At 30.0% G+C, this 22,929-nt stretch overlaps 5 protein-coding genes across 18 annotated transcripts; 3 read left to right on the forward strand and 2 right to left on the reverse strand.

The window, feature by feature from the left end:
• The first annotated feature begins 5,568 nt into the window (after positions 1-5,568).
• LOC149054747 (asparagine synthetase domain-containing protein 1-like) lies at positions 5,569-9,144 on the forward strand. 6 transcript variants are annotated; one of them, XM_089228083.1, is made up of 8 exons: positions 5,578-6,062; positions 6,145-6,268; positions 6,358-6,558; positions 6,624-6,918; positions 6,981-7,502; positions 7,578-7,738; positions 8,623-8,864; positions 8,933-9,144. In XM_089228083.1, the coding sequence occupies exons 2-8, from the start codon at positions 6,218-6,220 to the stop codon at positions 9,105-9,107; spliced, it is 1,647 nt and encodes a 548-aa protein (XP_089084209.1). In that variant the 5' UTR covers positions 5,578-6,062; positions 6,145-6,217; the 3' UTR covers positions 9,108-9,144. The 6 variants fall into 6 exon arrangements, with proteins under 6 accessions (XP_089084211.1, XP_089084209.1, XP_089084208.1 ...); XM_089228082.1 differs by having other exon boundaries at positions 5,578-6,268; XM_089228086.1 differs by having other exon boundaries at positions 5,582-6,268; positions 6,341-6,558.
• A 7-nt stretch (positions 9,145-9,151) lies between these two features.
• On the reverse strand, positions 9,152-11,457 carry LOC107166950 (spermatogenesis-associated protein 22-like). Of its 2 annotated transcripts, none has more exons than XM_015515806.2 (4): positions 10,757-11,457; positions 10,042-10,178; positions 9,579-9,723; positions 9,152-9,415 (listed from the first exon to the last, which is right to left on the reverse strand). In XM_015515806.2, the coding sequence occupies exons 1-4, from the start codon at positions 10,843-10,845 to the stop codon at positions 9,277-9,279; spliced, it is 510 nt and encodes a 169-aa protein (XP_015371292.2). In that variant the 5' UTR covers positions 10,846-11,457; the 3' UTR covers positions 9,152-9,276. The 2 variants fall into 2 exon arrangements, with proteins under 2 accessions (XP_015371292.2, XP_089084224.1); XM_089228098.1 differs by having other exon boundaries at positions 10,042-10,217.
• Positions 11,458-11,516: 59 nt separating this feature from the next.
• Positions 11,517-15,100, forward strand: LOC107166940 (TATA binding protein). 5 transcript variants are annotated; one of them, XM_015515792.2, is made up of 7 exons: positions 11,517-11,658; positions 12,414-12,656; positions 12,724-12,872; positions 12,938-13,181; positions 13,257-13,360; positions 13,435-13,529; positions 14,515-15,100. In XM_015515792.2, the coding sequence occupies exons 2-7, from the start codon at positions 12,444-12,446 to the stop codon at positions 14,589-14,591; spliced, it is 882 nt and encodes a 293-aa protein (XP_015371278.1). In that variant the 5' UTR covers positions 11,517-11,658; positions 12,414-12,443; the 3' UTR covers positions 14,592-15,100. The 5 variants fall into 5 exon arrangements, with proteins under 5 accessions (XP_015371278.1, XP_015371277.1, XP_015371280.1 ...); XM_015515791.2 differs by having other exon boundaries at positions 11,586-11,726; XM_015515794.2 differs by having other exon boundaries at positions 11,639-12,128; positions 13,085-13,181.
• A 172-nt stretch (positions 15,101-15,272) lies between these two features.
• Positions 15,273-18,570, reverse strand: LOC107166948 (mediator complex subunit 8). Of its 2 annotated transcripts, none has more exons than XM_015515802.2 (3): positions 18,416-18,570; positions 16,004-16,416; positions 15,273-15,908 (listed from the first exon to the last, which is right to left on the reverse strand). In XM_015515802.2, exons 2-3 carry the CDS (start codon positions 16,370-16,372, stop codon positions 15,528-15,530), a joined length of 750 nt encoding a protein of 249 aa, XP_015371288.1. In that variant the 5' UTR covers positions 16,373-16,416; positions 18,416-18,570; the 3' UTR covers positions 15,273-15,527. The 2 variants fall into 2 exon arrangements, with proteins under 2 accessions (XP_015371288.1, XP_089084217.1); XM_089228091.1 differs by lacking the exon at positions 18,416-18,570 and adding an exon at positions 16,471-16,861.
• Positions 18,571-18,798: 228 nt separating this feature from the next.
• Positions 18,799-21,492, forward strand: LOC107166945 (uncharacterized). Of its 3 annotated transcripts, none has more exons than XM_089228080.1 (5): positions 18,799-19,010; positions 19,080-19,124; positions 19,209-19,290; positions 19,384-19,455; positions 19,540-21,492. In XM_089228080.1, exons 2-5 carry the CDS (start codon positions 19,086-19,088, stop codon positions 21,321-21,323), a joined length of 1,977 nt encoding a protein of 658 aa, XP_089084206.1. In that variant the 5' UTR covers positions 18,799-19,010; positions 19,080-19,085; the 3' UTR covers positions 21,324-21,492. The 3 variants fall into 3 exon arrangements, with proteins under 3 accessions (XP_089084206.1, XP_089084205.1, XP_089084207.1); XM_089228079.1 differs by having other exon boundaries at positions 19,228-19,290; XM_089228081.1 differs by lacking the exon at positions 19,209-19,290.
• Positions 21,493-22,929: the final 1,437 nt, after the last annotated feature.

Below are 22,929 nucleotides of genomic sequence, written 5' to 3' on the forward strand. Positions count from 1 at the left end.
AAACATTACAAAAAAGAGTACTTAGACTTAAAAAAAAAATTAATAATTTAAAAGAACTTTTACAAGACATAAAAGAGAAAGATTTAATTGACGAAAATGGTTTTTATGTCATATTAGAAGACTTTGATGGCATGTCTAGGGAAATCTTCGATAATCAGTTGAAAAACAAAAATAAAAATGCTAAAGGTCGAAGATACAGCGATGAGCTTAAAAAATTTGCACTTACTTTGAATTATTACTCTCCAAAAGCTTACAAGTACTGTCGGTTAGTATGCATTTCAGAAATTCACTTTATTAAATAATATATTTGTTTGGTAGAAAAACTTTAAAATTTAGTACAAGGCTTCTAACACATTTTAACAATAGCAGTTGAAAAATAAAATAAATTCATAGTCACAATTTTTTTTTACAAGGATTCAAAGTTTGAATTTTGACAACATACGTAAAAATCACGAAAATTCATAAATTATTTTATGCTAGAAATTCATAAAAAATGTTCCTTTTATATCTAAGATTTGAAAATTTTTAATAATCTATAATATATCCTAGACAGATAAACCGTCTCTGGTCAGAATCGTTTTTCGTATACAATGATTTAATATCATTGGATTCAAATTTAATTCTATCCATTACAGTAACCCATTTGTAACCTACTGTACAGCAGAGCGACATCCTCGACTTACCCGCCTTTTTGTCTTTGTAGTGACTTAAAACTCTTTCACATTCATCGAAAGAGGAAAAAACATCTAAAAGTTTCATATTTGGAAAAAACTTTAACTTTGAAAAAAACAAAACTGCAAACTATATTATATACTGTGCTGTACTGTACTATACTCGCCATGAGGTTGAAGGGCAAGATACTTATAAAGGTTGGTAAGGCCAATTTTTTTTTTTTAATTAAGGTTTTCGAGTTTTCCTAATAAAATTACTATTATTATATATTTAAATTAGACGCCAATATTCAAAAGCAGCATGTAATTTACAGTGTGACCCGGTACTCTACAGTGTTTCCGGGCGCCCGGTGCTCTAGACACAGCCGCGTTTAACGCTGTACAATAGTATTATAAATTATAAATATAGTTCAAAGAAAATCAGATCATTCAAAGAAGGTACGATAAATCAGTAAAATTACAATTTTAGAGCCTGCAATAGATAGCTGTAGAGCAGACAATAACAACCTACAGGTCAGGGTTATTGTCCACAATGTCATAGTGTTTATATTATGTGGTATCCAGCCGGTTTACAAAATACACACTAAACTAAATAACAAAGACTAGTAGAACTCGTCAATTTGCTATTTAAAATAATACCTAGCATAAAGTTTAGATTAAAAATTGATTTAATTTAAAACAAAACTTTAATTAATCCGGCAAAATCTTAACTGCTGCATCCAACAGCCGATGCAATATTTTATGCATTCAAATTTCCAACAGTATTGTTTCTGTAACTTACTATGGTCATAAAAAAGTTAGTAATAACTATAGTAAGGTAGGCGAGATTGACAAAATTTAAAATGCACAATGTTCACAATTATTGCTCACACATATTGTACTGTACAATTTGTACAAGTAGTTATTGACAACGGAAAATGACTCAACTCAACATATATACGACCGGTACGAAATTTTATAATTAAAAATTCTAACTAACGAACAAAATAATTAAATACGCTAGTAGGTACGTACCACAGAAGGGCAACGACAACGGTGAACGGATTACGAAATAGTACTGTACACTAATTACTAATTCCCTAAAGGAATTTGGAATAAGACATGCTAAGGCACATAACACAACATTTTAATAAATAGTGTAAAATAATTATTAATCAATAATATTTAAATATTAAAACAAGAAATTCTACAGTTGAGTTTTCCGTTAAAAATTAAACTCTCCGGCGGTGGGTCATCCTTCGCGAGCGCACGCCGGCGTCGCCGCACACTGCAGTAGTGCAGTCTGATGTCTGAAATGCGCAATCAAGAGTCAAGACAAATAATTGAGGTATATCTGTATTCAGCAACAATACGTATTTGAATCTTGTATGCGTATCCCCACTGTTTCCTATGTGTTGAGTTCTCCGATTTTCATGGTATAACATATGCGACAAATGAGAGACGGAGAACGGAACTCGGAAAAATGTGGGGAATTATATGCGTGTCATCAGTGGCGGCGCTAGGCGTGGGCGGTGTGGGCCATTGCCCACGGCCTCACACCTCAAAGGGCCTCGCGTTCCATAGGGCTTTATAATTAACCATAGAGAAATATGACAGAAGTTAAAAAAATTTTTAAAAGGGCTTCTTTAAGTCCACTTCGCCCACATGTAACTTTTACCTCGCCACGCCACTGCGTGTCATGATGTTGCTGACATACCTATTGGCTATTGTTCTAAGCCTATATACATTTTGTCATGTGCGCAATAACTGTCAATAACGTGCCAACTAATGCCTCAATTCCGGTGGCGGAATATTTGTGTGGAGCCAAATTATTTTATCCATCAGAGCTTAAGTTATCACGTATTATTTATTATCAGTATATTTTGATAAGATATTTCATAATAATAATATTGAATTGATTAGAATAATTATTTAATAATTAATAATTATAACATTTAGAGTATACCAGTATACACATTTCTAAATAATAATCTATAATAATTTATATTATTAATTATTACCTTATTTTACTGTTTTTTTAGTCATATACTTAGTATACTTGGTCAAAACTTGCTTAACTTTGAATAAAACTGATCCAAATTTTATATTTATGACCAAAAATGGCAAAAATTCCCAATTTATTATAAATAAATAATTTTCTTATGTCAAAATGGAAAAGGGGATCTCATAGTTGGTCGATCGACTTTCAAAGATACACACATTATTATATTTTTTTTTAATTGCACCAATACATGCATTCGTTTCTGCATCCAATGTTGAAACTGTTCCTCTTACAAAAAACAATAAATCGGAAAGAGGAAAAATGGCACCACAAAAAAGGATTTTTAATAAAAACAATTTTTGACTTACTACCTATTACATTTACATTTTTTTATTTTAATATTGAATATGACTACATTTATTTTACTTTTAATTTCATTTGATTAATTTTTAAAATTTTACATTTAATTTTTTTAAATATGGGGTGTAATGATAGATCGCTTCCACGTAGTACACCCTGGGCAATGTCAATGACCTATGACTAGAAGAGGACGCTACACCCGCATGTGTTGTCGCCGTCTTACAAGTACGTAACATTGCAAAAACTGTTTCACGGGAAAGAACCGAGAAGGCTACAGTCATAACTAAAAAACGAAATTCTCACCACAGATAAAAGGGAATTTCGACTGTGCAACGTTGTTTTTATTTTTTTGATATTAGAACTGAAAAAAAAGTTATTCGATTTTGAAAAATGCAAAAATAATGAATTTTGAAACAATAAGAACTTTTTTTCTATTTGTGATATCGAAAAATTGAAAACAACGTTGCACAGTAAATGTTCTCCTTTTAATGTGGTGAAAATTTCGTTTCTTAGTTATAGGTGTAACCTTCTCTGTTCTTTCCGCGCGAAACAGTTTTTGCAATGTTACGCACTTGTAAGACGGAGACAATACATGCGGGTGTAGCGTCCTCTTAATTTGACGGCAAAAGATCTATTAAACGACAAACCGTGTAAGCCGGGTCCACACGATGATAGTTACTCTCGCAAGAGTCGCTATCGTGATAGTAGCTCTCAACTATCATGCATGTATGATAGTTTGAGAGCTGCTCTCACGACGGTTCAACAGTTACTATTGCCATGTTCACACGGCGATAGTATTCGATAGCACTATCACGATAATAACTATCGCGAGAGTAAATATCATCGTGTGGACCCGGCTTAATATATTATATTATGTATTAATAATTTACAACTATATTGTGTTTCTATAAAATCCAAAATACCCATCTTATCAAATAATCTTATCAAAATATACTGATAATAAGCAATACGTAATAACTCTGATGGATAAAATAATTTGGCTCCACACAAATTTTCTGCCACCGGAATTGAGGCATTATTTGGCACGTCTGTCAATAACTGTTAATCTCTATTCCATGATAACGGTCTTGTTTTCAGCAGCAGCATCTATCATTGGTTGAGTATATTGGGGGGGGGAGGAGAAGTGATAATCATAGAGAAAACATTTCCATTTTCCAATGTTTTGAATTTTTGATCGGTTTATGCCGTTTGGGCTTATGGCTAAGATTTCAGGAAAATTGCCTACTTTTAACCCTTAAATAAAAAAAAACTAAATATAAATAACAAATTATTATAACAATATATTTGTGATAGTACACATAAGTATAAATATACAATACAATAATATTAAAGGGTAAACGGAAAAAAAGTCCCCGTTAATAAAATCATACGAAAAAACATGATTGTACGTAATTATTACATTTATCAAAACATTTAATAATTATGCGAAGCACAAAACGAATAATCGATCAAATACAGACTAATAACGTACAAATAGTGAGCACATCAATATTTTCAATTTTATCGATCGTCAAACAGGCTCGTAAATTAGATAGATGAGTAAGGTGTAGCTATACTATCCACTACCCATACCTATTAGATAAAGTGAAAATATTATTTATATTACGTTTATTTCGTAAATTACCCAGGTAATATACTGATATAATATATAATATCATCTAATCGTTTTTGAAACTTACTCATAATACCTATACCGGCTATACCATGTAATACACTACTACATTGTTGTCAAATATAGTGCGTTTATTTTACAAATAAAATTAATAATTACGTACAATCATGTTTTTCGTATGATTTTATTAACGGGGACTTTTTTTCCGGCATTCTACAGATGACAGATAATGTCAATATCATGACTACATTTTATTTAGTCATGGTTAATGGTTATACAGTTCTACAAATACGTCTTGATCCGCATTACGATTTACAACCATAGACTTAAAAAGAAATTATAATAAGAGAACAGAACCACAGTACCTACCACACACGTTTAAACTTAGTTTATAGGTATATGGACGCTACAGCAGCTATCGTCTCTGTCCTACAAATGTACAACATATCAAAAACTGTATTGCGTATATAGAATATCATGACTTGGACTGTTGTGACAGCTTAAACTTGTTGTAATCTTGTTAATCTTGTAATACAATATAATTAAGAACATTATCTGTGAAACACCGTTTTTATTTTTTTGATCACTTATATTTTTATGTGGTGAAAATTTCATTTTTTAATTATAAATTATAACTCTAGCCTTATCGGTTCTTCTCCACGTTAAACAGTTTTGGCTATGTTATACTGCGAATGTTTTCAACTTGGATCATATAATAGGTTACTAGTATATGATCTAAGGTTCTCAATAAATCTACGATTACCACCTATCCTACAAATCTTGGCATGGCGAAAAAACCACATTATTATCTACATTGTAGACATAATATTGCATCTATTTAGCACATTATTTCATATCTTATTTTATTTTATTTTATGTATACCAGTTGACTTTTTGACTTTTTGACTAATTGATATTATGTTATGTTATATATAGTTTATATGTAAGGATGTTTATACATCTAATTACCTGTAATTTGTAATCAACATCACAAATCACAATCGTGATAAACGTTTGGCCACAGACCAATATTTCATCTATTCTCAATTCTGTGGTTTGGCGGTGATCACGATTTAAGGTATATCTTAAATCGTGGCGGTGATCAATGCTCATTGATAATATATGATTACATACTGATAAGCTGTTCGTTAATCGTAATAATGCTGAACGCAAGGTACCGATCCAAATACTATTTCTGACGTTTCAGCAATAATTCACTACGCATTTTCTGGCTCGACGATTGTTGGCCTATGGTGTATTGTTGTGGACGGATTCGCACATACGCCGTCGTCGTTCGACCTGATAACGACCACGACGTCGTAGTGATGGGTCAATTGTTTTTAGCGAGATAAAAAGTATATCCACCTGTGGCTATAATAATAATTTCATCTACTCACGGTACGCGGCCTTGTTGCTGGTAAGACGCATATTGCGAAAAAATTAGCACAACAAATTAATAGGTAGCCACTGTACTAACCTCGCGTTTGGTGAATGAACAGCCTTTGACGTGTTCCCAATCCCTCAACACAAATCGATTTTGTTATTCGCCGCAGGTGTACCTACGATCTTGGCATGTGCGGTATATTTTGTTCGTTCATCAAAGGGTCAACCCCGTGTGGTGAGGTAAGACTACTGGCGTCCACTGTGGCTGCTGCTATTGCACAGTAGCCATTTCATTCTAATTAGATTTCCTAGACCCGTTTTGTTCGCAGATCAGCAAGTGTAGATCTTCACTTCAGAAGAGAGGCCCAGATGTGGGTTCCACTAATCAGATCAATGTCAATGGATACACTGCATTATTCTCAGGCAACATACTGTGGACCCAAGGGGAGCACCCAACCAGTCAGCCGTATGTTGATCGAAAAGGAAATATATTGCTGTGGAATGGTGATGTGTACAGTTGGAATCTGACGGTGAGTCTACTACAATCAATAAATATACTCGACATGTATATATTATTAAAAAGTCATATTACCAGATGAATGCTAGCATTAAGGATAGTGATACAAAAATAATATCAGATTTTCTGTGTGATGGAGGCAGCATGGAACTGCTTATGACTTCTGTCCACGGCCCATATTCCATTATCTATTACGACTGTGAACAGCATGTTTTGTGGGTGGGTAGAGATCCAATAGGCCGCATAAGTTTGTTATGGAACATTAGTGTAGACAAACTGATTGTCACTTCAGTTGGACATAAAGACATCGCAGATCTAGAAGAAGTACCAGCCATTGGATTGTTCAGATTTGATTTGAATGCTTGTAAACTCGGTATATAAATGTCTAAATATTGTTTCAATATGTAAATTTTTAACTGTATATTAACTTTTCAGAACCTCAATTATACCAGTGGTCACACACACGTATTGATTGTGATTACGATATTCCAAATGAATTGCAATATTTTAAACAAACCTGTGTTCAACATGTTACAAACCCTGAAGACTCTATATTACAACAAAATGATCAATTAAACATATCTAAGCTATTATTGCACCAAGAATTTTGTAAGAATGTCAGTAATCTGATTCACTATTTATCTCTATCAGTTGAAAAAAGAACAACAATCAATCCAAAGGCTTGTAAAATGTGCGAGTTCAAATGTGATCATGCAAAAGTTGCTATTTTATTTTCAGGAGGCATAGATTCGGCATTACTAGCTCTATTAGCTTCCAAATATGTCGAATCTGATGAACCAATTGATTTGTTAAATGTTTCATTTGAAAGACCAGCTGATTCTGGCAATTTTGAATGCCCAGATAGACAAACATGTTTAAATACATTAGAAGAGTTAAAAAATTTGTGTCCAACTAGACAGTGGAACTTAATAAAAGTGAGTGACATTGTACTAGTGGGTAGGTACAATTTATAAATTTAAAAAATGAAAACAATTAGATTTTTTTATATATATATAATATTTATCTAGATAGACATTCCAAGTGTTGAATTGCAACAAAAACGTTTAGACACGATACGCCATCTTATTTACCCTTTAAAAACCGTTCTGGATGATAGCCTTGGTTGTTCCTTATGGTTTGCCTCTCGAGGACTTGGCAAATGTAATGGAAAATCTTATAAAACCCCTGCACGAGTAAATAATTTTATCATAATGATATGTTTTAAATATCATAATATTATACTAGTTCAAATAATTTAATGTGTACTTATTTTTCCATTATTTTATAAATTATACTAAAATTATTAATATTTGTTTAAATATAGCATGTTTAAGATTGGTTATTGAAAATGCTCATTATAGTTAAACCCTGGAACTTTCACTTTTAATATTTATTAGGCCTCAACTAATTAAAATGTTTAAAGTGAGCAAAAGCAGTAATCATATATCTCAGTTGATTTAGTTATGATAATTTATTAAATGAATAGGTACTTTATCTAGATAGTGCTACAGTGAAATTTGTCATTTGTATTATACACATGTAATATTGCACAACTATTTATAAATTGTTAAATATTAGAATTAAGTTATTAAAACATTTTCAGATAAAAATTGTCAAAAATTAATGTTTAACCCTCCAAAAAAAAAATATGGATACACCATATCTTTACTAATTATGATTATGTGGTGATAGTAAAATGTAGATTTGTAAAATAAAGTAGGAAATTCAACAGAATTCTTGAAACATTATCAATAAATTGTCATTTACTCTACTTTAAAAGAAATGAGCTGCTTACAAACAATGCAAAAACATAAAAAAAAAGTTGAATATCACTAAAAATGTCTTTATTAACTTTTTAATTTTTCAATAATATTTGTTTTAATATCTATAATACTTATATAATTAAAAATATTTATCTTAATGTTATAATATTAATCTAATTTTTTGATGAAAGCTGATACAAATTATAATTATTGGTCGGAAGTTTTATAGTGAAACTGAAATATTTTCATATTGATTACAATATTTAAATAACTAGATATTATTCAATGTTTATAATATAATTTTAATTACATAGGTGTTATTGTCTGGAATGGGTGCAGATGAGTTATTGGGTGGGTATACAAGGTACAGAAAAATTTTGCAGCGACATGGATGGCAGTCACTAAATGAAGAATTAGATAAAGATTTTTCCAAAATACCATCACGTAATCTAGGTCGAGATAATCGTGTATGTTGTGACCATGGTCGTCAATTACGTACACCGTATTTAGATGAACATTTTATAGAATTTATTAGAGGACTTGCACCATGGCAACGGTTATACATTTTTAATTACTTAAATAATATTTAGAAATTTATTATTTTTATTAATATAAATATTTTAGATGTTGGCCAAAAGAACCATACCCAATCAACTTGGGTGAAAAACTATTGTTACGATTAGCAGCATTCAAATTGGGACTTGTAAATGCAGCCTGTTTACCAAAACGAGCTCTACAATTTGGCTCAAGAATAGCCAATAAAAAAGAAAACGGAAATGATTTAAGTGATAGATTATAAATTTATTTAATAAAAATATATAAATTTATTTTTTAAACACTGAATCTTATTATTTGTTTATACATCATACATATCAAGTAAAATTATTATTATTAAATAAATCAAATTATTTCTCTGTAGGATGAAAAAATAAAAAATAAATTTACTTTTGAAACTATTAATAACTATACTAAACCTTATATATTAAAATATCATTAATTGTCCAATGGCTGACCAAAGATATTCTGTCGAAAGAATTTTTGTCTTCATGTATTTCTCGAATAGTGAATACTTGCAATTTATTTTTTCCTTTTACATGACCAGTACACCTATTAATAAATTCAGGTAAAATTTAAAAATTCATTTTTAATGTCAACATGTAATATAATAAATTATAATTATTTAAAAATCACTATGAAAACACGGTTTAGCTTTAATTTTTAGTTTTATCTTATAATATATCGTAATAAATAAAATACAAATAACACAAACAATACTAATGTTCCTCTTGATATACAAGGCATTTTTCTATCTATTTCATAAAATACGCATACTATTCCAAACTTTTTCTGTTCATCACGCAAACAAAATATTTTTTCGCATTTATTACTGCCAGTTTTCACAGAATCCATAATTCCTAAAAATAAAAAATGTAAGAAAATCTGTTAATATAAATATTAATAATATGCAATTCTTTTCCAAATTCTAATTAATATTAAAATTGAACATAATCTTTTTTTTTAAGTTATTGGTCTTGAAATTATTAATTTCTGCTTAGACAACTAATGCCATTATAGCATTAAATTCAATATTTTACTAAAAAAAAATACATAATTTTAAATATATATAAATATATGAAAAAATATAGTCGTTAGTATTGAAATCTTTTAATAAATAATATATTATTATAGTTATTGGATAGATTTTATATCAATAAATAATATTTAAAACTTACCGAATACTTGGTAAATAATTTTGGTCGGTTCCAAAAACGATAACAATCGGCACCAATGGGCCACTTGTTTAACACTTCCAACCAAAAGCTTCTTGTCCTCATTAATAATTGCTTTGGATTCATCATTAGGCTTGTTACTATGATTGTGAAAAGTGTTAATAGTGGACCATGCCAATCAAATTATATGTGAAAATAATAATTTTTCAAATTAATAATGGGTAAGCAAAACCTAACACCAAAAAAGGGACGAAATAATAAATTCACTAAAACTACCAATTCAATTTGAATGGATTGTATTATTCATATTTTAAGTGTAAAAATATAATTTCAAATATGAAATTTTACATTGGATTTTCTTTGTATAAAAAAATATGAAACTTTCAAAATATAAATAGTTTTCTTAGAAGTTTATTAGTTAGTTACCTAATACGTTTTCCTTGATAGTTGTCATTTTTTTTTTTTTTTTGGTAAAAATAAATGTTACCTATGAGTCTTAACTATGTGAAACTTCCAGGTAACAGGCTGCTGCCTATAGCATAATATGTATGCAAATTATTTCATATTAAATACCTATAATCTATATCAACCGAGTGGGACATTCTATCCAGTGCTTAAATTTAAGATAAGGAGGCAAAGATACGGTAAGATCCGTATAAAAATCATCGACAAAAAATTAAACAAATTGTTCGGTACAAAAATCGGAAAATATTATTACGCAGGCGTCGGTTGAGGTCCCGTGCTTCGGCCGTACGGATGATGACGGTTGCTAGAATTCGGACTGCTGCTCGCCGAAGAGTCCATCATCTCGGTGTGCTGTCTGGAATGCAAACCGAGTCTCGGCAAGTGTAAATATATTACGTTCTTTTAGACGATAAACGCTTAGAAAGTTAAAACCTATAGCCATTCAAATATGGAGCAATGGAGCGGTGACGATACAATATAGTGTAATATAAAAGTCTTGCAATTTTGTATTAAACTATAATATCGTGAATTCGTAAAACTCATGGCTAGACAAACCATCCATGGTAGAAACTAGAAGTTTAAAACCCTCAACGCCGGCAAATTGTTGGTAAAACGGTAACTGTAGAAATGAGGTTAGTAAATACCAACCTGAATGTCCTGAATACCAAATGTTTACAATCTGCCGCAACGCATTAACAGTACGGGTGAATACTTTAATTTAATATGTGTATAGTACATAGACCTTATACTCAGTATAAGGTCTATGGTATAGTATATTTCTCTATCAGTAATTGATTTGATGTTATACTCTACGACTAAATTGGTCTATCAAATTCAGATAAATTTGAATGCTTCTTGCACAGTTGCACGGTACAGCTATTGTTTTGTGGTATTACTCTATGAGGCGGGGGCATTTGAAAAATAAACTTTGGCGGCAAATAATAATTCTACAACGATCTCCATGGAAGCGCCACCGTAAAAACCATGGTTTTGATTTTAAAAAAATATCATCTTAAAGACCGTGGTTTAAGCACAGAATAATTATTCTGTGGTTTAATATATTTTTATATATCTGTGGCTTTAAGCTTCCAACGGGCAGCAACGCGATGACAACTACTGATAAGACGACCGCCGTGATTTGCGATACAATTAATAGTAAATTAATAAAGTGTATTATACCATATAGCCATTAGCGATTAGCCATTTATGATATAGGAGAGCTGGTAGGTAATTGCCAATTGATGTGTGTAGTGTGTACAGTACAAACAAAATATTTATATTCCTATATACGTCCTCGAACTTTCGTCATTTTCGATAGCCTTTGCTTAAAAAAGTGCTTTATTCCATATTTATTTCGTTCCTGTGCTTAGTAGTGATTTATCGTATTTCCGCAATTCTGCGTTAAACGGTACGAAGAATCGCGGTGTTTTTTGTCTCGTCACATTTCATTCTCACTTTTGTCGTTTCAAACTATGTGAATCGTGAATGACATAATTTGGCGGTTCGATGCTAGTACCATCAACTGTAAAAGTATTGTTCCTGTCGAAATCTGCCGGCAATTGGCGAGGACTGTTGATGTTGAAGGTTGAACATTGTATAGTGTAGTTGCTCCGTATAAATTTAGGGTAAGTGAGCTGAAGGAGTCAATGTGTGTTTGATGTATAGGGGATTTGTATTGGACTACTTGTATTACGATCATAGATAATAAAGAATCTTTATTATCTATGATTTCGATGCTCTCGAGTAGTGACTAGTATATATATATTTAAAGTGATTATATTCCGTGTAAATATGTTATCTGGTACTTTGTAGTTATTTCCTACTATTATCCAGAGTCCAAGCTTACAGTCCTTTCCAAATCCCCAAATTGTAGTAGTTATGTACTTTTTTTTTATTATTATTATTCATAGCTAGAGAAAAGGTGTCAAACTCCTTCTAAAATGGATCAAATGTTACCGAGCCCAGGGTTCAGTATTCCTAGTATTGGAACCCCAGTACATCAACCAGAAGAAGATCAACAGATTATGCAAATGCCACCGCTACAACCACAAGGTCTAGCCATGAGTACCAGTAGTCTGCCGTCTAATAAAATATATCAGACAAACAACATGGGTTATGCCACACCACACAGCATGATGCATTCACAAACACCTGTAACAACTTATTAAATAAATAGTATTTATTTAGTAACCAGACATTAATCACAGAATTTATTTTTAGGTACATCAAAGTATGCCATCTTTGACATCCATTAGTTCATCATCTTCAACAGTTCCAGCTCTACAACCTATTCAAAATCCAGCAACGCCTGCTCCAATGACACCTATGACACCAGCTTCTGCTGATCCCGGGATTGTACCTCAACTCCAGTGAGTTATTGTTTTTTATTTAGTGCATCATTTACATAATTTTATGTTCTTATTTTTATTTAAAGAAATATAGTGTCGACAGTAAATCTTGGATGTCGGCTTGACTTAAAAACTATTGCTTTACATGCACGTAATGCTGAATTTAATCCAAAACGATTTGCTGCCGTCATAATGAGAATACGTGAACCACGTACTACAGCTCTAATTTTTAGTTCTGGTAAAATGGTGTGTACTGGCGCTAAAAGTGAAGAAGATTCCAGACTGGCGGCTAGGAAATATGCTAGGATCATTCAAAAACTCAGCTTTCCCGTGAGTCTGGTTGAAGTCTTTGAGAAAATGATATTATGTTTATTTATTTATGCATTTAAACATTTTTATTATTAGGCCAAGTTTTTAGATTTTAAGATTCAAAACATGGTTGGCAGTTGTGACGTGAAGTTTCCTATACGCCTTGAGGGATTGGTACTCACTCATGGCCAGTTTAGCAGGTTAGTTTATTCTTTTATGTTAAGTTTTGTAATTTAAGTATTTATATTTTACTAATAAAAAGTTTATTTTTTAGTTATGAACCAGAACTGTTTCCTGGACTTATTTACAGAATGGTTAAACCGCGTATTGTGTTACTAATTTTTGTTTCTGGAAAAGTTGTACTCACAGGTAATTTATAACTGCAACGATTAATTAATACAAAAACTAGGTTTATTCTATTTTAATAAAGAATTATTGTTAATGGTAATAGAATATTACAAAACACAAAAAATTAAGTTATATTAATTTAAATTCATCAATTCTAAGAACAGTGGTAGAGGTTTAACATTTCTACTCAAATTACTTTATTAGTTATGACAATTTGAATAAAAACACAAGATGCCATTGGGCTAAAATTGCCATAACTACTCAACTTTATATATGTAAGTGTCTCGCTTCACATGATTTTTTACATTTTACTTGCCTTGAAAGTATATTTTTGAATTTTTGTGATGTGTTTTTATGCACTGAAGATGCTGGCGAGACCAGAGTTTGTCTAAAGACTTAGTGTATAGATTTTTTTATATATTTAATATCTTGTCATAGTAATTTTTGTCTCAAACCTTTCTGTTTAACCTCAGCAGTCGCTTAATGAAACATGACATAGCACAATATTTACCATTATCTCTTTTAGTATTATTATTTCAAAAAAACTAAACGTTTTATTGAAACTCTAATACTTCTATTGTTCTACCATCTTAAGAACAGTTACACTTTCATGCGTAAAGTTAGGTACATCAAAAATCAATATTTTAGAATTTAGATGGATAAATTATAGTGTGTGGTGAGCAACTTTAACACCTATAAGATTAACAGATGTATTGAGATATAATGTTACTCAGTCATTTTAAATACCCTATTATCTCCTTAAATACCTAATATATGTATTTTTTACTTTGCATTTGATCAAATTGTTACTAATAGCTCTAACTACAATAATTTCATGTTTAATTATTGAAAAAAAACATGGTTTTGTGTTGCGTGCTCCTTTAACTAAATCATAAATTGATACTAAAAAAATATATTATAACTTATAATAATAAATTATAATGATAAATGTTAAACTGTTAACTTTATTTTGTGTTATTTAATTTTAGTAATTTTATGTTTGCAGGTGCCAAAGTGCGTCAAGAAATTTATGATGCGTACGATAATATTTATCCAATATTGAAAAGCTTTAAAAAAAACTAAATTATTTATTATGTAAACATTGTTTTATTTCAATGTATGTATTATTATTTATTATTAACCTTTAAGAATTTACTTTTCTCTTGACATATTTAATTATTTTAAATTGAGTTGTTTCATTGTACAAAAATGTAGAATATTTTTTACAGACTATTTTCATTTATATATTATGAAATATAATAAAAATAATCAAAATAAAATTAAGTGAGACCTCAGAGTGCCACTAAAAATATTTTAAGTTATTCATTGACTTTATCATGCTATGCATTCAAAACTACAACCTGTACTTCTACTTTCTATAGATTAAAATAACTTAGTTTTAATTTTCCTCAAAAATTAATAATCATTGTATACAAAATATTGAATTGATTATCCATAGAAATAAATTTACAGCATTTATTTATGCTATAATCTATAGTTAATAACCAATTAAGCGTATTAATTCTAAATCAGTGTATTATATTGTGTATATGTATTTGATTTTTCCAATAAATTGTTATCCTCCTTTCATATTATTGCGAGTTCTAACTCTATAAGATATATATTGTATCTTCTACGCCACCCTGCATTATCCAGCCAGCTCATATTATTTAAACCATTTCTCATCATTCCATATTCCCTAAAATCATAATGTCTTCAATGTCTTTACAGATAATATCCAGCTATTTTTAATAAAAAGAAAAATTAATTTACCATTATTTATTCGATATACAAAGAGTATAAATTATTTTTATTTACTGTATAATTAAATTAACTGTAAATTTTTAAGTTATGTTATAGAAAAAAAAAACATTTAAATTTGTTATACAATATTATAATGTACTAATATGTACATTATATTCAATGTTGTATTAATTTATGTTAAAATGTTTCAGTTATTAACATAGGTATGAAAAAATATTTTATACAACATTAAGAAGAATAACATTGCAGAACTGTTCATCTATATGGATGAGGTGCTCCAGCTGCCTTTACATTGGTCTTCATTCCAGGAGGTGGTTTGGGCATCATTCCCATTGGTGGTGTATTTGGTCCCATGCTAGGAGTAACTGGTCTACCAGTCGGAGGCACCATCATACCACCAGGAGATACTTGTGGTACCATCGGTTTTAAATTTTTACCCATGCTTACAGCGGACACAAGTGTATGCAGGTCTGCAACTGATGACGTTTGGCCAATACCAACACGAGCTCCAGTTTCCACTTCCCATTCTTCTCTAGCTTTAGAAACAAGGTCCAGTACATGATTAACTACCTTGTTGAATGCTGCCAACTGTTTTTGTGCTGTTTCAAATTGTAAGCCACCTGCTTTGTGCTCAACCTGCAGAATCAATTATACATATTATAAAATAAGAAAATGTAATAGTGATAAATGGACATAATGAGAGGAGAATATAAATAATACATTTTAGTGACCTGCATGAGTTTGTGTTCAACTTCAGGTTCGGTTTTGGTACGTAAGAAATCTGGTACAATATCGTGGGACAGGGCTGGCACTCGATTCTCAGTGATGCGTGCAAGATCTTCATCGCGCTCAGGGTTTAACATCAGTGGTAACACACTGTAGTTACGCAACTGCGGAAGTTTCTCGTAAGAGAGATATTTCATGATGGCAGTGTACTGTGTTGAGAACACTGCAAAAGTATCAAGCACCGTCGTCCAGTTGACATTGTCTCGTTCATGTTCTAACTTGAATATAAGAGCATATATCTGAGCTTTAAACTCATTCAACTTGCTCTGGAAATTTTCAAGCACCAGTTCCAATTGTTTGTCTTCGCGTTGCATTTTTGAATTTTTTGTAGTACGAGAATTGTAATAACAATTTTTTTCTAAAAACAATCATAATATTATAATTGAAGTCTCATTATGGTATTGCAGCTCACACATTATAATCCTAAAGTAGTGTATCCAACAAAATCTTAGTATAAAAATTTATTTTGTATACATTTTATGAAACATCTAAAAATTCTATAATTAAAAGTTAGAACAGCCCAAACCGTTTAACATAGTTCAAGACGTGCCCTAACAATTGTATTATTGTTGTTTTCAAGTGCTAAAACTATTAGGTGCCCAATGTACACTTTCCTCCGGCTATAAAGGGGCCTCAAAAATCAAAAGCTAAAATACAAAATATCATTGCATATAGTTAATTACAAAAATATTAGGTATCTTGTATGTAAAAGTTTCAAGTCTTCATGAATATTTTTGAATTACAATAAAATTACAAATTAAAATAAAAAAGAAAGCTGTGGCTATATCCCCGACAGTCGGGTCTTTAATAAAGACAACTATGATAACAAATGGGCATGCGCGGAAAATATAAATGATAACAATATAACAATGATAATGCCTGTGATAATCCGATAATTATTATTCATTGATTATAATATTAATTAGTAATTACTAATTGCCAATTGGTAGTAATATCATATATTTTAGAAATAGGTTAATTGTGAATTGTGTGAATATTAATAAATATTAATGTGGATATTACCTATGTACCAAAATTAAATATAAATAATTAACAAATCATTTTATCCTAACTATCAGCTAAAATCTAAAAAATAATGTACAATAATAAATCATCACTAAAATCATTTCGCTTTGTCCGTTCCCAACCTCTACCAAAAGGACAAAAACCTATTTGCAGAGCCATTTTAATCTAAAATAAATGAAACCCAGGTAGCTAAGGTACATTTTAATTTAATACAAAATTACCTTAATAGTAACATCTATACAGACTCATTTCATTTGCAAGTTCATATTCAATAATTCACATAAAAATAAAAATGTATTTTATTTGACACAGAAACATAAAATTGAACATAAAACATATTATTTACCTAGGTCATCAGTGAATGGTTCTATTTTTATTTTAATATCTCCTTTTTCTTCTTCATCTTGGATTTTATGCCACACAAGCTACTCATATTTTTTAGATTCTGAGTAAAGCGAGGAATGCATTTTAATTTTGTAGGTTTTTTTCTCTCTTAATTTGTGGTAAACCGAATGTACCATTGCACTTGGCTCTGTTTATTGTGTAAACTACACGTGTTAATCATTGCTAACAAATATATAACATATATTCATGTCACATAAATCCCTAGTATTAAACGTCCGGTTATTTAGCCATAACCATTTTCCTCTTAACCGTTGCAATGGTGACTTAAGGCGCCCTGTGCCATTTTGTCCTCAAAAATGCACTCATCAGGAATAACGATACCACCTTGAAGAATCAACCAAATTTCATAATTTTTTTTTTTAAATTGCTAGAGAGAAATATTCTACAGCCCGCATGGATCTCAGATAAAAGCATTCAGAGATCGATGTGGGTGGTAGGAAGTTTTTCTAAGACTTTTAATAAGAGTGATATAGGCAACTAAAATTTGAAATTTAATTTTCAAATTAAAAATTTGAAAAACTGGCACTAGGACCATAAGCGCAATTTTGAATAAATAACATGAAAAAAAAAAATGGAAGGACTTTTTATTTATAATTAATTTTCCCATTTACCATTGCAATTTCCTTATAATGTATAATATCCACATTCAATAATATTTATAATAATTCACAAATACCATATTTCTAAAATATTATAATGACAGTAATATGTTTACCTTTCTAGCCTATATTATTATATTAATTATTAATTATGAATTAATATTATTAAAATAATGTAAAACAATAAAAACAAAGATTGGTTTAATATATAAACAACTTATAAAATATTTTTGGTATTATCAAGATCACGATATTATTATTTTTTGGTGGGTTATTAAATAATTTAATTAATATATTATTGAATTCATTATAAATGCATTTTCTTACCTAGGTATTATTGTTGTAATGTAGTTCCTAGTTCACTTGAAATCTGTAACAGCGATGGTATCCAAGAACATAATATTATCACAGAATAGATTAAATGCATATACCTTATACTCAGAGTATAAGGTCTATGATTAAATGCTGATATTATGACCACGGCTATAGATAATATTAATTTATAGCCGTGATTATGACGGTGTTGGGGGCAGTTGTTGTCCGAAACACAGTAATCAACATTTTTATCAAAATTTACATTTTTATATACTCTTTGGTTCCAACTCGTGCAGATCTTTTATATAATATCTTCTTTGGAAACATACAATTATATCAAGAGTTACCACACAGTAACTACAGCATTTTATTCTGATAAATAAAAAAACAATAACAAATTATTACTACACGAAGTGTAGATACTGTGTTTTAAATTTGTTATGATTGTTATCTGCTAAAATATATTTGAAGCATAGTGAAATTCAAACTCAAAACATAGTAACTGCTAGCAACGTTTTGTTTTTATTTTAAAATTTTTACATTAAATAACTAATTAAAAAAAGAATTATGGACTGGGATCACAATTATGCATTACCAAGACGCCTAAGTAAGTTTTCTTAAGTAATTACTTATTATTATATTATGTATTTACATTAACATGTAATTCTATTTTTAGTTGACAATGTTGAAGATGATTTTATTCCTATTACTGTCAAAGAAGGTACTAAATGTTTTATACACACATAGTATTTAGTTGCACAACATATTAACATGTCATGTTATATTTTATATTATTTTTTTATAGTGTTTATTATATTGTTTAGTTGAAGAAGATTTGGATGACAGTGATTTAAATCCTGATTATATCCCAATTACTGAACATTTTGGTACTAAATAATTTATATACACAACAATGCATTTGTTAATACATCATATAAAAATGTCACATCAAATTGTATACTAGTATTTATATTTTTTAGTTGAAGAAGTTGAAGAAAATTTGGATGACAGTAACTTTAATCCTGATTTAACCCCAATTACTGAACATCAAGGTGCTAAATAATTTATATATACAACCATGCAGTTGTTACTACATCATATTTACATATTGTATATAAGTATTTAACATATTCCAGATAATCAAATTATTGAAGCTGCAAGGAAAAAGAAGAAGTTTAGTCCGGCAGATAAAAAAGCAGTACTAGAAGAAAAAAGGGAATTAAAGAATGTCAATGCCAAGACAAAACATCCAAACCGTTCTCTTACATGCCCTGTAGAGTGTAAAAATAAGTGTAGAGACAATCTATCCACTGATCATCAAAAGTTTTTATGGAAAACTTATTGGTCTCTAACAACGTATGTCCAGAGGAGACAATTTTTAGCAAAATGCGTAACAATAACATCTGTAAAACGTCGAACAACAGTGGAGGGTACTGTTTATAGCTTTAAAAAGTCACAATCCAGGGTTTATAAGCTTCCAGACTCCAAAAAAAATGAAGTACAGGTATGTAAGACCACTCTTTTAAATGTTCTTGGCTATACAAATGATTCTGTTTTAACAGAACTAGTAAAAAACATGAACAGTAATTTTTGTATGTCATCTGTTACTGAAAATAGAGGACAGCAAAATATTAAAAAATGTATAGCCAAGGATATTGTAGCTGATCATATAAGGCTGTACAAACCATCTGTAAGTCATTATCGGCGACTTAATGCACCAAATATTATGTACTTGCCTTTTGGTTTAACTGTAAAAGCCATGTATGATGATTTTTGCTTACAACATAAAAACTATTGTTCTCAAGAGTTTTATAGGCAAATCATAAAGGATTTAAATATATCTTTAAGAAATCCCACAATTGATATATGTGAAGATTGCTCTACCTATCAAAATATAATCGAAAATTCTACTGATGAGAATGGAATTAAAGATAATATTACACTTTTGGAAAACCATAAAGCCAAGGCTTTAGCAGCAACTTCGAAGTATAAGGAAGATTCAAAACTGAGTATCGAGTCAACTTGTATCTACTCTATGGATTTACAAAAAGTTATATTAATTCCTAATATGCCGGATACTAAATCTTCTTTTTTCACCAGTAGACTAGTGGTATTTAATGAAACATTTGCTCAATTAAAACCAAATGCCTTATGCCACTGTGTACTTTGGCATGAAGCCATTGCTGGGCGTAAAGCTGAAAATGTTACAGACTCAATATTGGCTTTAATTAGTAAACAAAGAGATGTACAAGATTTTATTTTCTGGGCCGATAATTGCACTGGCCAGAACAAAAATTGGACCTTATATACGGCATTAGTATGTAACTTAAATTCAACAAATTCATCATTTCAAAATACAAAATCAGTAACAATGAAATACCTAACTAAGGGTCATACCCATATGACTGCTGATGGGGTCCATGGAAACATTGAAAAAAAATTTAAACAAATTAGGAATATATATGACTTTGAAGACCTTAAGAATTGTATTTCCCAAAGCCGACAAAATTTAAATATTTTAGAATTGAAAGATTTTTATGAGTGGCAAAACAAAAAAAGGACTACCAATGCGAAAACAGATACATTGTATGGATTTAAAATGAACAGTGTTGTCATGGCCAAATTTTCAAGAGGATCAACTTGTATGGAATACTGGACAGATTTTGATGGAGAGCCAAAGACTTTAGACTTCTTACAAAAAAATTTTTTGAAAGACATTAAAACATATGCCCCTAAAAAAATTACTCAACATAGAGGAATTAACCTCAATAAAAAAAAAGGAATCGTTGACAAACTTGTTCCAGTAATGCCAGAAAACAGGAAACATTTTTGGATAAATCTTCCAGTGTCTGACACTTCAGAGGATTTGGTTGATGAGATGGGCCTTGGTAATGCTTTCAGAACTTCTGATTATGAATAAGACTTAATAAAGACTGAATAAGTACCTAACAATTATTTTATTATATTTTACTATTATTTATTTTGTTTATATTTGTTGTTATTATTATATAAAACTGTAAAAATTGTTCTACCTGAAGACTAGGTATTTTCAAATTATATATTTTATGCAATAAAGAAAGTGATACATATTTGTTTTTATTTTTGAATTTTATTTTAAGTGGTTATTTCTAGCTTTCACATAATTTTATTAAATCTGTCATTTACCAGTTATTCTTTAGTTTGAAACCAGTAAATTATGCAATTTAGTATGATAATTTTTAGATTGAGATTAAAGAGCATTAACAAAATACAGTTTGTGGTAAGTAAAAGCAAATGATTCATAATACCAACAAAGTGTAGTGCTTTAAAAGACTAGATTCAACCACTACCATTTGGACGTTATACTTACTAATTGAGCATTTAAATATAAATTCAATACTAGTTTAAGTAAACTAGTGCGAAATAAGCATTTGTTAATTGGTTATTGGTTTGGAACTTTCATACTAGTTTGTAAAAATACTCCACTCATAAAACAATTTAAACATTTGTTAGTTCATTGGAGTTAGGGGAGTATTTAGACTTTATTTTAGGAGAAATAGGGCGACTCGATTTTTTATTATGCCACGTCTTCTTGCCAAATGATAAATAAGATTAATGATTTTTCAAAATATTGAATACAAAATATAGATCTAGGAGGTGACGGTTGACCCATCACCCCATAGACATAATATAGATGGACTGCGCGTTCCTCCCCCCTCGCCATCAATAAATTAAGCCTAAATAACAAGACCGGAGAAGGTAAAATAGCATGGATAAAACATTTTTACTGATTTTATTCCAAGGTATTATTTTGTGTAAATAAAAGTGATAACTGATAAGACAATAGACATGTAAAATGTAAAATATATACCTTAATTATTTAAATATTTATTATTCATTTTTTTAAGAATCAAAAAAAATTTATAGGCATGTACGATGGTTGTTTTATATTATGTCTATGCATCACCCCTCTTAAATACCCCCCTAAATGGGCTTAATTTTTATTTAACAAATATAATTTACACATACTGTGTTTTAAATTAAATGTAATAAGATTTTCAAATTTTTCTATAAATTTCAAAACACAGTATCTACTATAACTATTACAGCTTAAGGAAAGCTAAAAATACCATTTTGTCGATTTAAATTGAATTATATGCATTTCCTTGATAACCATATGAAGTTTCAAATGATAAGTATGAAGTTAAGTTGGCGGCCCGACGTACTTTACAAAAATCATTTTCATATCAAATTATGAAAAATACATATACCGTGTTTTGACGATGTACACTTGAACTTTACTGTCAGCCACCGAACCATTCTATCTAATTAAATTAAATTTATCATGTCTTAAACCGTGTCATGAACTAAGATATAATAACATTAATATATTAATATAATTATTGAAATTGTATTTATGAAACCTAATCTTAGTGGTTACTGACTATTATATTTTGTAGACGTATCATCAGACTTAAGTGACTGTAAAAGTATGGCCTTACAGTATTTAGTCAAGGCAGTAGTTAGATAATAGATATTATTAATTT

The sequence above is a fragment of the Diuraphis noxia genome, unplaced genomic scaffold (genome assembly GCF_037042655.1).
Source record: "Diuraphis noxia isolate RWA-SAM2 unplaced genomic scaffold, SU_Dnox_SAM2 contig0005, whole genome shotgun sequence".
Lineage (NCBI taxonomy): Eukaryota > Metazoa > Arthropoda > Insecta > Hemiptera > Aphididae > Diuraphis > Diuraphis noxia.